Raw genomic sequence first — 14,674 nt, 5'->3', positions numbered from 1 at the left:
CAGGGTCAGGTCCAGCTTGTGTGTGCGCTCTTTACTGAGGCCTGTCAGCTCTATCGTACACCTGGAGTGGACCCATGACAATACACACATACATAAGATACAAACACACACACATGATCATGTGCCCGAACACACACGCACACACACACACACAATCACGTGCACACACTAGGGCTGTCCCCGACTAAGGATTTGGATGGTCGACTAGGATTGGCAAAAATTTGCCGTTAGTCGACTATTGGTCGACTTAAAAAAAGAAGAAAAAAAAAGAAAAAAGTATAATATTTTAACTTTTTTTAATTTTTTATTTTTTATCATTCCATTTGGGCTGTGGGGGGGTGCTTAATGTCTGAGGGAGTCGACGGAAGGCTTCTTGTCCTCTGCAAAAGCATGCAATTGGTCCACTGATGGATACATCTTGATATTTGTCTAGTCTAGTGTGTTCATTAGATGGGTGAAATCCTCTTTCAGTGCCTCTGTGCCTGTTTTCATAGGCAGTTAGCCTCTGGTATGCGTGCCATTAGCGTTAGCCACGCTTCTAGGCCTCTTTTCTTTTGGAAAAAATGATAAAAAAAATATATATATATTTTTATATTCGACTAAGAGGTTGGCCAGTCGACTACGGCTCCTTTCGACCGATTAGTCGACTAATCGATTAATAGGGGTCAGCCCTAGCACACACACACGTGGACATAATTCAAATTAGGGATGCCCCGATCAATCAGCCAGCGATCGGTATCGGCCGATATTCAGTATAAATATGAGATCTGTGAATTCCGATAATGCTTTATTTTCGCAGATCGTGAAAACCGATCGAAAACATGATCCAATTTCCAATCCAATCCAAGTTCTCACTCACTGACTTCTCTCTCAGGCACACAGCTGCTGCTGCTGCATCGCACTGCCCCTCCCCCTCCCAGACCCATGTCATGTCAACAAGCTCCGGCAATAGTCTAGTGACAGTCAGTGCATGAGCAGCTCCGTGAGCTATCGTTAGCTACCTAGCTAACGTTACTGTTTAAACAAAATGACCCAGTCAACTATCTATTCACTTTTAGTTTAATACATGAGTCATTGTCTAACGTTATCTAGCTGGCTAGCTACTGATAGCTCCTGATATGAATAAATGCTCCGGCAATAGTCTAGTGCATGAGACCTCCGTTAGCTAGGTAGCTAACGTTAGCTGACGTTAGCTCACTGTTTAAACGAAATGACCCAGTAAACTAAATAGTTCACTTTAGTTTAAGGGGAACTATCTTATAAATGGCCTTTTTGAGTGTTTAGCATTGTTTCCTAGCTATGTGAACTTATATTAATATGATCTATGTCTCAAAATTCTCATATTGGCGCATTCTTCCAATTCTCCTCTCACAATATTCACCCTCACTGAACTGAGTCATTTGAAAATGTGCGCGATATGTGATGTCAGAGAGACACCGCTGCATGTTAATATTCAGGCGGCGCCGGCACGGCGCAGTGGTTTAGGAGCCCAGGCTCAAAACGGCTCGAGATCTTGAGGTAGAAAAATGCTGTTTTTGAGGACTTGATTAGAAATACAAAACAATGAATAAAAAAAATATATATATTACAGAGGTGTTCCATAGACTCACAGGAATTGTGTAAAAGTGCCCAAATAGTGAAAGAAATAGTAAAATAGTTCCCCTTTAATAGATGAGGCATTGTCTAATGTTATCTAGCCGGCTAGCAGTAGCTACAGATAGCTCCTGATATCAATGTCTAATAACATAATTGACATTATTCGTTTTTTCAGCTGTTGGCTAATTAGCTATCATGCTTCATAACTGAACACATACGTTTCAGACCCTGTTAGTCAAGTTGAACTATCGCTCTGACTGGGGACGCTGAGGGCATGCTGAATGTGATTTGACCAAAGCAGAGTATACACACAGACAGTGGAGCTGTTTGCAGATAGCGAGCATTTTGACTTGTTGCGTGGTGGCGATGTCTCGCAGATAATACAACTACAAGTATAATTATATAATATATATATTTTATTTAAAAAATATATATATATTATATATTTATAAAAAAAAATATAAAACCAAAAACGATCGGTATCGGCAGTGTATCGGCCGATATGGCTCATAGACGATCGGTGATCGGTATCGGTGGCAAAAAACGTGATCGGGGCATCCCTAATTCAAATGAATGAGAATATTGTGAAATACTGTTCATTGTGTCTAAATTAGTGCTGTCAATGGATTAAAATATTTAATCGCGATTAATCGCAAATTAATGGCATTTTTATTATAATTTTTTTTTTATCTACCTTAAACGGATCTTTTTCAAGTTCCAAGTTTTAATACTCTTATCAACATGAGAGTCAACAAATGCTTGCTTTATGCAGCCATTTAACACAAAAGGATGACCCTCATGCATTGCAAATTTGCATCAAATTCAAAACAGAGTGATGCACAAAATAACTTAAAAGAAAATAATAATTTAAAACAATGAATAAAGTGTGCATGAAATAATAGGGAAAAGAAAACGTTAGGAACTTGTTACATTGTAATACATTTTGAGTTAATTTTCATAACGCGATAATTTGCTGTGTAATTAATTAATCAAATTAACGCGATAGACTGACAGCCCTAGTATATATATATCACCCCCCCCCTCTCATGGATATGTGAAGGATGGGAGATATTATTAACACACCTGCGCATCATTAGTTCACCCACATCTCACGTGCACACACCCCAGACACACACACTACAAAGCCACTAGGTTAGTCAGAAATAAGTTGAGTGGAGGTAAGGTTGGAGTTGTGACATAGAGAGAGAGAGAGATTGAGATATTCAGAGTTGTGTAAGGTGAGAGGTAGTGAGAGGAGAGGTGAAGGCGAGAAGGTGTTCATTGTGTACTGGACCCTAGACTGGCTGAGAAACCCCCTTGTGTACTGACCCTGGACCGGACGACTACCCTGAGTATTGAACAATCCCTTTTTCTCTACAAGAGCATGTTTTGTGTTTTTGACCATCGGACTGTATTACGACCATTCTCTTGCCTATCGAACTGGATTCTGCCCTTATTCAATAAATATTCTTATTGGTTGATATTGCTCTTGTGTGGACATTCAAATGTGTTTGCATTTGAACCGTGGCGAGTCTGAACCCCACCAGGCTCGTCACAATATATATAGAAGAGACATAGAAGCGTGGCTAACGACGCTAGCGAAGCAAACAGCGAGCGGAACGGAGCTCACGACGCTAATAGCAGGAATACCGGAGCTCACGCTAACACTAGCGAAGCAAACAGTTTGCATGCCGGAGCTCACGCTAATGCTAGCGAAGCTAACAGCCGGCACATCGGAGCACACGCTAATGACGAGACGATGAGGAAAACAGAGCCACGAGCGACACGGCTAGCAAACACGACCCAGACCGAGCTAACGGCTAACAGCGAAGAGACTATCATGCGCCGAGGAGAACGTCGCGGTAGCCAACGCCGAAGGTACGGGCCCAGCGTTAACATGCCGGCTATTGAGAAGGCTAACGAGGCTTCACCAAGGCCACAGGACTGTGGTAAGAACCGGCAGACTAGGCCTAGCCCAAAAACAAACGGCCCCAAAACTGTTGGAAAGAAAAATGCTAACTTTACACAGAAAATAGACTGCATACTGATTGGAGATTCCACAACAAGGTATGTGGAAACACAGAAAATATCTGTCTAGACAATACATCTGTGAAAGAGCTGGCCGAAATACTTCCAACACTAATCAGACCGGGCATAACAAAAATTTTCATTCACTCTGGATCGTTTGACATCCTGCGAAAGAAGACTGGCACAGAGACTTTGAAAGACAATTTCACATGTTTAATGAACACACTAGACAAACATCAGTCTGTGTACATAGACACTGATGTGTCCATCAGTGGACCAATTGCATGCTTTCGCAGAGGACAAGAAGCCTTCAGTCGACTCCTAAATTTTAATTCATGGTTAGGGGCTGCATGTCTTGTACACGGCCTGAAATTCATTGACAACTTCAATGTTTTCTGGAATAACCCAGAACGTTTTCAAAGAAATGGCTTCTTCCCAAATCGCTTAGGTTCAAAGCTCCTATCAGCAAACATGCATCATGCCTTAATGGCCTCCAAGAATATTAAACTCATACCAGCACGAGAGATAATCACGAAGGACACAATCTCACCACGAATTGCAGCAGCAACACAAGGCGCCCCCCCCCCCCCCCCCCCCCCCATATCACACAAGGCCATCTCGTCTGATCAAATGTCCCCGAAAGCACAGTACAGTCAGTACGGTGCAGTATAGCACAATTGCCATGCCATCTCTCAAAACATACCGGTAATCATAACCAGCCAATGGCATGGTGAAAAGAAATATACGCCATCAATGCGTTTACCTGCTATTAACCTCAGGGCCATCAAGGTCAAGCCAAAGCAGACCTCCTCTAAAGAAGTCCAACAAATAAAATTAGCTTTCCTAAATGTCAGATCACTGAATAATAAAACATTCTTAGTAAATGATCTGATTAAAGAAAATAACTTAGATTGCATCTGCCTAGTAGAGACATGGCTAAATAATGACACAGCTACATCAATAATGATAGACGCTTGTCCACCAGACTATAACTTTTTTCAAATACCCAGAAAAAATAAAAGGCGCGGAGGAGTTGCAGCAATCTTCTCCTCAAAACTCTTGTTTAGAATCACAGAACTAGGCGAGTTCATGTCAATGGAATATCATGCCATTGAACTAAAAACAGAATCAACTATTATTGTCACATTATTACATGGCGTTTTCACATTCGCCGAAATGCTTGCTTGTGATTGGTCAATAGCCCCCCGACAGCGGTCATTATCAGACAATAATGACCGCTGTGGGACAATAATGACCGCTGTGCGCAGCTGTTCGCAATCAAGCCCACTGACACACACTGTTTCAGTGCAATTAGACACTGCCGGTGTTCTGCTGCCGGCGATGACAGGGGGCGGAGCCAGAACGCAGCCAGAACCAGTGTTGCGAGTCGATGTAAAATGAATTAGGTATATTGTTAGTAAGTTAGCCATGTAATAAGCGGGATAATGTATAGCTATACTCGATCATTGTCGCAAAATAATTGACCTTCACTGACGTTTAAAACACCTCGCTGAGGCGGCTCGGTATTTTAAACTCTGTGTCAGTCAATTATTTTGCGACAATGACCTCGTAGCTATACATTATCCCTTACATATACCGCCCGCCTAGACACTCACCAATATTTATACAGGAGCTCTCTGAACTGATCTCACTATGTGTTACCGGATATGATAAGGTGATCCTAAATGGAGACTTGAACATCCATTTTAATAAGAAAACAGACTCCAAAACTATAGAACTAAAAAATCTACTGGATAGCTTTGACCTAATACAGCATATAACAAATGCAACTCACAGGCTTGGGAATACACTAGACTTAGTTATAACAACAACTGGGCTAAGCATAACAAATATCTCAATAACTGAATTACCTCTCTCCGACCATCACTGTATATTTTTTGATACTCAAATAACCCTTACTAAAACAAAAAAAGAAATCATAGTTAAAAAGAGGCTCCTAAACGACAAAGCTGAATCAAAGTTCATTGATCTTATCAGACTACATGAACCACACAATCATGACAGCTCTCTAAATGAAATGATAGAAAATCTCAATGATGCAATGTCATCTATATTAAATTCTGTCGCCCCATTAAAAACGAAAAAGAAGAAAACTAGAGCCTCGCCCTGGTTGAACTATAATGCTGTCAACAAAGAAAAAAGGAAATGTCGTGCAGCGGAGCGAAAATGGAGAAAAACAAAAACCACCATATGCTGTGATATACAAAGATGCTTTAACTCAGTCGTGCCCAACCAGTCGAACGCGATCGACCGGTAGGTCGCGCGCTGGTTTCAAGTAGGCCGCGAGATTATTTTGGAAAATCATTTAATTTGATTTGATTTGGAGGGGAGGACAATACACGTTCGAGCAGTCCTGTGTATAAAAGGCAGCCTGCGCCAATCGATACCGTCTACATTCCGGACAGCGAGCTTCACCATAGGGATGCAAATTGATGCCTTTGTTTTCATGGAGTGGCATGAGTGGGGGTCGGGCCCATCACCTGGCAGGTACAGTATAAACGTGGCTCCAGACCAGTCACTCGAAACTGCAAGATGAATGGAACACCACCAGCTAAAAAGAGGTTCATTCAGAGGACGCTTGTTTTCAACAACGCAAGCAAGACTTCACTGCCGCCGCCGCCAGGACCCTCCGACGAGCTGCGCCTGCCACCGCCGCCGCCAGGGAGCAGCTCCAACGCCGCCTCCGATGAGCTGCCGGATAGCACCAGCGTCAGCGCCGCAAGCAGAACCGGAGCAGCCAAAAGACCAAAAACATATCATTTCCATGAAGAGTGGGAGGAGGCTTACTTTTTTGTTTATTTCAACGCAAAGTCAGTATGTCTGATTTGTAAACAAACTGTGGCTGTGCCGAAAAAGGGTAATTTGGAGCGGCATTATACAACGATGCACAAGAAACACCGCGCGGATTTTCCTCCAAAAACAGTACTACGAAGAACAGCACTCCAGCAGCTGAAGTCTTCACTAGTGGGACAACAGTCTACTTTTACGAAGCCCAGCACCAAGGCAAAAGCTGCAACAATTGCTTCTTATCGTGTCAGTCACATTCTCGCTAAAAAGAAAAAATCCTTTAAAGACGGCGAATGTGTAAAAGAGGCATTGACTGCCGCTGCCGATTCACTCTTCGGTAATTCCAAGTATCACACAGAGATTATGGATGCTGTTAAAGACCTTCAGCTGTCACGTAATACTGTGACCCGGCGCTGTGAGGAAATGTCCGAAGATGTCCACCAGCAACTCATGAGGGACATTAATACATGCGAGTGTGCCACACTGTTTAATCTGGACAGCCATGCTGTGGAGAACGAGATCCTCACACTTCAAACTGACATTGAGATTAAAGCCAGGGCAACACAAGGGATGAAGGCAGAGTTCTGGGAGCTACTGCTGCCTGAGAAGTACCCCAATCTCAGGAGATGTGCCATGAACTTAACAGCATGTTTTGGATCAACCTACCTGTGTGAGTCTGCTTTCTCTCACATGAAGATCATCAAGTCCAAGTACAGAACCACATTAACAGATGACCATCTTGTGGACTGCCTGAGGCTTGCAACCAGCTCCTACAACCCAGACATTGAAAAACTAGCTACCTCTCCCCAGTGCCAGCGTTCTCACTAAGGTAGAGACATTAAAAAAAAACAGATAAAGGAGAACTATCAGTGACTTTTGACAGACCTTTTTGTGGAATTGTTTTTTGGTTGTATTCCATTTTTATATGGCATATAATATTTTCTGTCATGTGCATATTGAATGGGTAATACTATTACTACTAATACTAGCCTTATGCACCTTATGACACATTTTCTGTCATGTGCATATTGAATGGGTAATACTATTACTACTAATACTAGCCTTATGCACCTTATGACACTGAATACTGTGAATATATTTTTCAGTTAGTTAGAATCTAACTAACTGAAAAATATATTCACAGTGTCATAAGGTGCATAAGGCTAGTATTAGTAGTAATAGTATTACCCATTCAATATGCACATGACCGAAAATATTATATGGCATATAATATTTTCTGTCATGTGCATATTGAATGGGTAATACTATTACTACTAATACTAGCCTTATGCACCTTATGACACTGAATATATTTTTCAGTTAGTTAGATAGTAAATTATATTGACATTTGTGTTGTTTTTACTACCTGTACCCCCCCCCCCCCCCCCCCTTCCCCCATGCTGCTATTATGCCTGAATTTCCCCAAGGGGATCAATAAAGGAATATCTTATCTTATCTTAGCCGAGAGTAGGACAAATTTGGGTTGGTAGCTCTCGGCTAGGTGGCAAATTAAAAAGTAGATCTTGGTTCAAAAAAGGTTGGGCACCCCTGAACGGCTTATAATAAAACCATCCGCTTAGCAAGGAAAGATTACTTCTCTAAAATCATTACAGAAAATGCTGGAAACTCCAGAATCCTTTTTTCCACTATTAATGTACTACTCAACACTGCCCCTACACCTCCTCAGTCATCAACGGTTAAGTGTGAAGAACTCGCACTATTCTTTAACAACAAAATAACCTTGATCAGGGCCAGCATTACTCATGATGGAAATAAAGCTGATTGCGGCAAACCGCGCAATGTAACCATGAGAAGTTTCACATGCATCACATTAGATGTACTCTGCAAAACTGTCTCAGAATGTAACTCCTCCACCTCAGACATTGACCCTATACCTACAGCTTTCTTCAAACAGGTATTTAATAGTGTTTCAAGCCCTGTGCTAGATATCATAAACACTTCCCTTAGGACTGGTATTTTCCCAGATGCCTTTAAAACAGCAGTTGTAAAGCCATTACTAAAAAAACCTAACTTGGATAGTAATGAAATGGCAAATTATCGTCCAATATCCAACCTACCATTCATTAGTAAAGTACTTGAAAAGATAGTTTCAGTTCAAATAAATTCCTTTCTTGAAGAAAACAACATCTTAGAAGAATTTCAATCAGGATTCAGAAAATATCATAGCACTGAAACTGCCCTCACCAAAATAATCAGTGACCTCAGACTAAACTCTGACGAGAATAAGATCTCCATCCTTATCCTGTTAGATCTCAGTGCAGCATTTGATACAATCGATCACGATATTCTAATCGATCGTCTTGAAAACCATGTCGGTTTCTCAGAACATGTGCTGGGCTGGTTTAAAACATACATCAGAGGGAGGAAATTCTATGTTAAACTAGGAGATCACATGTCTGATATATACGACAACAACTATGGAGTTGCACAAGGGAGTTGCTTAGGTCCTTTACTCTTCTCCCTTTACATGTTACCGCTGGGTGATATCATCAGAGAACATAATGTAGATTTCCATAGCTATGCGGATGATACACAACTGTACATATCTGCTGAACCAAATGATACAGCGATTAGCTCCATTACAGACTGCTTACTGGCAATAAATAAATGGATGAGTAAGAACTTCCTGAAACTAAACGAGAACAAAACTGAAATTCTAATTATCGGCTCCAAAACTAAAAAAGAAACATTAATAAAGAACCTGGGGGGACTAACCCCTTGGATCAAATCTGAGGTCACTAGTCTTGGGGTTATCATAGATTCAGAACTGAACTTCAATTCTCATATTAGCAAAGTGACGAAAACATCGTTCTTCCATCTCAGAAATATAGCAAAAGTACGACCATTTATTAATCAGAACGATGCTGAGAAGCTAATTCATGCATTCATATCTAGCCGGTTAGACTACTGTAATGCACTTTTCACAGGTCTCCCTAAGAAAACCACAGAGAGGCTTCAGCTAATCCAAAACTCTGCAGCCCGACTGCTAACTAGAACCAAAAGGAGAGAGCACATTAGTCCAGTCTTAGCTGCTTTACACTGGCTTCCTGTAACATTTAGAATTGACTTTAAGGTCCTTCTCCTTACATACAAAGCTCTAAATGGACAGGGACCTAGCTACATCGCCAACATGTACCACTACACCACGGCGGCACGGTGGTGTAGTGGTTAACACTGTCGCCTCACAGCAAGAAGGTCCAGGGTTCGATTCCCGCTTGGGGACCAGGTTTCCATGATGCCAGGTACCCAGGTGGGGTATCTCCCAGGCCTTTCTGTGTGGAGTTTGCATGTTCTCCCCGTGCTCGCAAGGGTTTCCCCCCCGATAAGATAAACCCAATGGAAAAACATGCACAACAACAGATCGCTAACGCTGTGGCGTCCTTGACGAAGACGGACAGGAGCACTTGGATTGGTCCCCTGGCGCGGCTCACGTTGACGCCTGTCTGCTCCCGGCTGCCCTTGGGGGGGAAGGACGACGGGATGGGTTAATCGCAGAGACAAATCGCATCGGCGATCCTAAAAAGACAATGCATGCGTGTGTGTTCCGGTGTGTGTGCTAAACTAACCGCTGTGTGTACCACTAAAAACATTGAGTGTCGTTGCATGCCAAATAAAGACCTCTGCAACAGGTCCTGCATTATTATATTATCATTATTATTATTAACACTCTAATAAATTACACACCAGCAAGAACACTGCGATCATCAGCTGCTGGACTACTAGAGGCTCCCAGAAGCAGTCAAAAGAGGATCGGTAATGCAGCCTTTATCAACTATGCCCCAAAACTATGGAACAAACTACCCCAAAACATCAGGGAAGCCAACTCGCTAGACATCTTTAAAAGACAGCTTAAAACCTATCTCTTTGCTCAGGCATTTCACTGATAGATATCTGCTACCACCTAGTGGCAAGAGGAAACATCAGGGATATCCTGACACAACTTGTATTTACCTGCACTATTCTTACCCTGCCTACTCTTGTACACTGCCTATCAAATTCATGTGTCGGTTATTGCACTTTTTACTTCTTACTGATGACTATTTTTAAACTGAATCATTTTAAACTATTTTTATTATTTGCTAGATCCAAATGTGAAACACTGTGATTATTTGTATTACTGAATAGAGAGCCTATTAGGATGCTAGATCCTAATGTGAAACACTGTGATTTGCCATATCTTGCTATGCTCGCTCATGCCTGTATTTTTTATGTCCGTTCTATTTTATAATTTTTTGACAATTTTTAAACTGAATCATTTTAAACTATTTTTACTATTTGTGTTACTGAAAACTGTAAGCGGAGAGCCTATTGGGATGCTAGATCCTAATGTGAAACACTGTGATTTGCCATACCTTGCTACCTGTCTATCTTTTTATGCTCGCTTATGCCTGTATTTTTTACTGTTGTGAAGCACTTTGAACTGCAACCCCTGTATGAAAAGTGCTATACAAATAAAGTTATTATTATTATATATATAATTTTTTAATATAAATCATTCTTTCCAAAAGCAAAGAGGCCTAGAAGCGTGGCTAATGCTAATGGCGCACATACCAGCAAGGCTAACTGCCTAATAAAACGGGCACAGAGGCACTGAAAGAGGATTTCACACACTAGACATATCAAGATGTATCCATCAGTGAACCAATTGCATGCTTTCACAGAGGACAAGAAGCCTTCAGTCGACTTCTTCAGACATTAAGCAAAAATAATAATATATATATATATATATTTTTTTGCATTCAGGGGGTAGTCGACCATTGGCAAATTTCGGCCAATCAAAGTCGACTATACAAATCCTCAGTCGGGGACAGACCTAGACCAGGCACAGATAATAGGGTCTTGTAAACCCTCCTGGCGCTACCTAGGCGTCAACACCAGCTAGAGCCTGTTGCCAGGCGAATTCTTCCCATACAGGCAGTTTAAGGCGGATGCAGAAATTATTTACATTACATTACAATTATTTATTCCCTATATGGTAAATCGATGGTAATATCACTCCGCAAGTCGTCACAGGGAGTATATAAACCCCCCTGAAAGTTTTTTGCGTCTTTTGCCAAAAGCCCAATAGCGAGCGGCCATGGAATTATTTTCTTCCCAGGATTATGAGCCATGCACACAGTTTGAAACGACCGTGTAAGTACTCTTTATAGGAAATTTTTTTTCTTTTTTTTTAGCAAATGCAATGTTTTAAAATAGCCACATTGCTGTATTTAGTTACTGGGTCATATTCTATAATATATTTAATTTAATTTTTGCGGGAAAGCTAACGTTGCTAATACTGTGCACACGCCCACGATGCGCCGTGCACGCGCTTGTGCCCGACGGACAACGTATATATTTAGTAGTGCTGTCAATCGATTAAAATATTTAACTTGATTAATCGCACGATTGTCCATAGTTAACTCGCGATTAATCGCAAATGAATCGAATTTTTTTTATTTAAAGGGGAACTATTTTACTATTTCTTTCACTATTTGGGCACTTTTACACAATTCCTGTGAGTTTATGGAACACCTCTGTAATTTTTTATTTTTTTTAATTCATTGTTTTGTATTTCTAATGAAGTCCTCAAAAACAGCATTTTTCTACCTCAAGATCTTAAGCCGTTTTGAGCCTGGGCTCCAACCACTGTGCCGCCTGAACATTATCATGCAGCTGAGTCTCTCTGACATCACAGATCAGCACATTTTCAGATGACTCAGTTCAGTGAGGGTGAATATTGTGAGAGGAGAATTGGAAGAATGCGCCAATATGAGAATTAGAGACATAGATCATATTAATATAAGTCCACATAGCTAGGAAACAATGCTAAACACTGAAAAAGGCCATTTATAAGATAGTTCCCCTTTAAAAAAAATGTCTACCTTAATTAAACAGATCTTTTTCAAGTTCCAAGTTTTAATACTCTTATCAATATGCGAGTCAACAAATGCTTGCTTTATGCAGCCATTTAACACCAAAGGATGACCCTCATGCATTGCAAATTTGCATCAAATTCAAAACAGAGTGATGCACAAAATAACTTAAAAGAAAATAATAATTAAAAACAATGAATAAAGTGTGCATGAAATAATAGGGGAAAGAAAACGTTAGGAACTTGTTACATTCACACACACAAGGGCTGAGTAATCACACACCCCCCCCCCCCTCTCTCTCACACACACACTCTCCCAGCTCTCTTTCTCTCTTGCCCCTTCCTCATCTCTCTCACCCCCCTCTCTCTCTATATCTCACTCACACACACACACACGCACGCACGCACACACACACACACACACACACACACACACACACACACACACACACACACACACACACACACACACACACACACACACTTCAGAAACAAACATAGTATCAATGAGCGCATCAATAATACACCTGAGTGAAGTCTAAAAAAATAAATAAAAATTAAAATAATAAAAAGAAAAAAAATGTAAATAATTTGTGAGTTAAAAAAAATTGTGGCGTTAATAGAATCGGGCGATAACGCGTTAATACCGCGTTAACTTTGACAGCCTTAATATTTAGCAAATGCAATGTTTTCAAATAGCCACATTGCTGTATTTAGTTGATTCAATATTGGGTCATATTCTATATATAATATATTTCATTTGTATCAACCCAGAACGGAGGATGACAGCTGGCTAACAACAAGGAAGTTGAGATGACAGCTGGCTAACAACAAGGAAGTCGAGATCCAGAGGGCTCTGGCTACCCCCCGCCCCCAGGGAAGATGCTTCTAGGGAGGCAGAGAGTATGGAGGAAGACAAGGCTCAGTCTAGGAAGAGAATGGGGTACATTTTAAGAAACATTTTAACACACACATTTTCTTTTATCTAATCTAGTTTAATTAATTAATTCATAACTTTTGAACAATAGATGCTATTTCTAATCTGTCAGCTGTTCTATATTGCCAACAAGATTGTCTACATTCCTCAAATGTTTCTGATCCCATGTAAGGAAAGTGCTTGAAAATAAATTTGTATCTTAAGTTCAACAAGTTCAAGTGCAACTACATTATGAAGAATAATAACAATAATATTGATTATATGATAATCATACACATATTTTATATCATTGGAAAGCCCTAGTTGTTAGCGTCAAAATGGTACCAAATATGAGGTACTTTGAAATACCCAGTAACTAATAATCTATCACAAACCGATGCAAGTTCATGTTCAGGGATTTTTGAAATGGGCCTGTAGGAGTAGGAGGGTTGCAAGCTTAATTATTATTATTATTATTATTATTATTATTATTATTATTATTATTATTATTATTATTATTATTATTATTATTATTATTATTATTATTATTATTATTATTATTATTATTATTATTATTATTATTATTATTATTATTATTATTATTATTATTATTATTATTATTATTATTATTATTATTATTATTATTATCTTTACATTATATCAAAGTACAATTTCTTACCTACAGAATAAGCCATCACTTGTACAAATCGGGCGGATACTTTTCAATCTATGTCTTATTAACAAAGATGATAACACAATATCCCGTTTTGAGCTACAGAGCCTCAAAGGGGCTGTTTGCTGTTCTCTTAAGATGCATGCAGAACTACAAATACCCACTGGCCTTTGCCACCTAACCCCTCCCCCACCTAACACCTTTCCCAGGTGAGAAGCATTCACTGGTAGGGGGTAGGTCCACGAAAGTTACCATAGCTCAGCGTATGTACTACGCTGTCTCTATGTGTTCGGGAGACTCATAAATCATGCATAAAAACCTGATTATAATCATGTCTCTGCCACAACCACAGCACGAGCTGTGACTGAATTACGCGAAGGGGAGCATTATGGCAGGAGACTGCCAGGTATTTTCAAAGTAAAATACCCGGAAGACTAATGAAAATAAAATACATTTCCTTTTAAACAACTTTATTCTTTCTTTGCGGCCCGGTACCAAATGATCCACGGCCAGGTACCGGTCCGCGACCCGACCTCTGCTATAGAGCCCTCTCTCTATACTCCGTTATGCGCAAGTTTACAGACTTTCGGAGCGCGTACTGGAGTAATTATTCAATGCGACTGCTAGCCAGCTTTTGTGCGACGGAGAAATACAATTGCAATTGTGACGGAGAGAAGATCATCTCCCGATTCAGATACAATTGAACACAAACGGTTCCAAAGATATGAATGTTTCTCGGGATATTTTCACACCGCCAACAAAGTACTGGGCCCGTTGT

At 40.4% G+C, this 14,674-nt stretch overlaps 1 protein-coding gene across 1 annotated transcript in view; it reads right to left on the bottom strand.

Annotated features, from left to right (window-relative positions):
- Positions 1-14,674, bottom strand: part of mctp1a (multiple C2 domains, transmembrane 1a) — a gene marked incomplete at both ends in the record, with an annotated part of 363,122 nt that overhangs the window by 75,893 nt on the left and 272,555 nt on the right. The window contains one exon of the mRNA XM_084307451.1: positions 1-61. This exon is cut by the window's left edge and continues 126 nt beyond it. Coding sequence (XP_084163577.1) covers positions 1-61 — 61 coding nt within the window. The remainder of the gene's footprint in view (positions 62-14,674) is intronic.

The sequence above is a fragment of the Notolepis coatsorum genome, assembly GCF_963971535.1.
Source record: "Notolepis coatsorum genome assembly, chromosome: 1".
In the NCBI taxonomy this organism is placed as follows: Eukaryota; Metazoa; Chordata; class Actinopteri; order Aulopiformes; family Paralepididae; genus Notolepis; species Notolepis coatsorum.
This window is presented reverse-complemented; position numbering and strand designations above follow the sequence as displayed.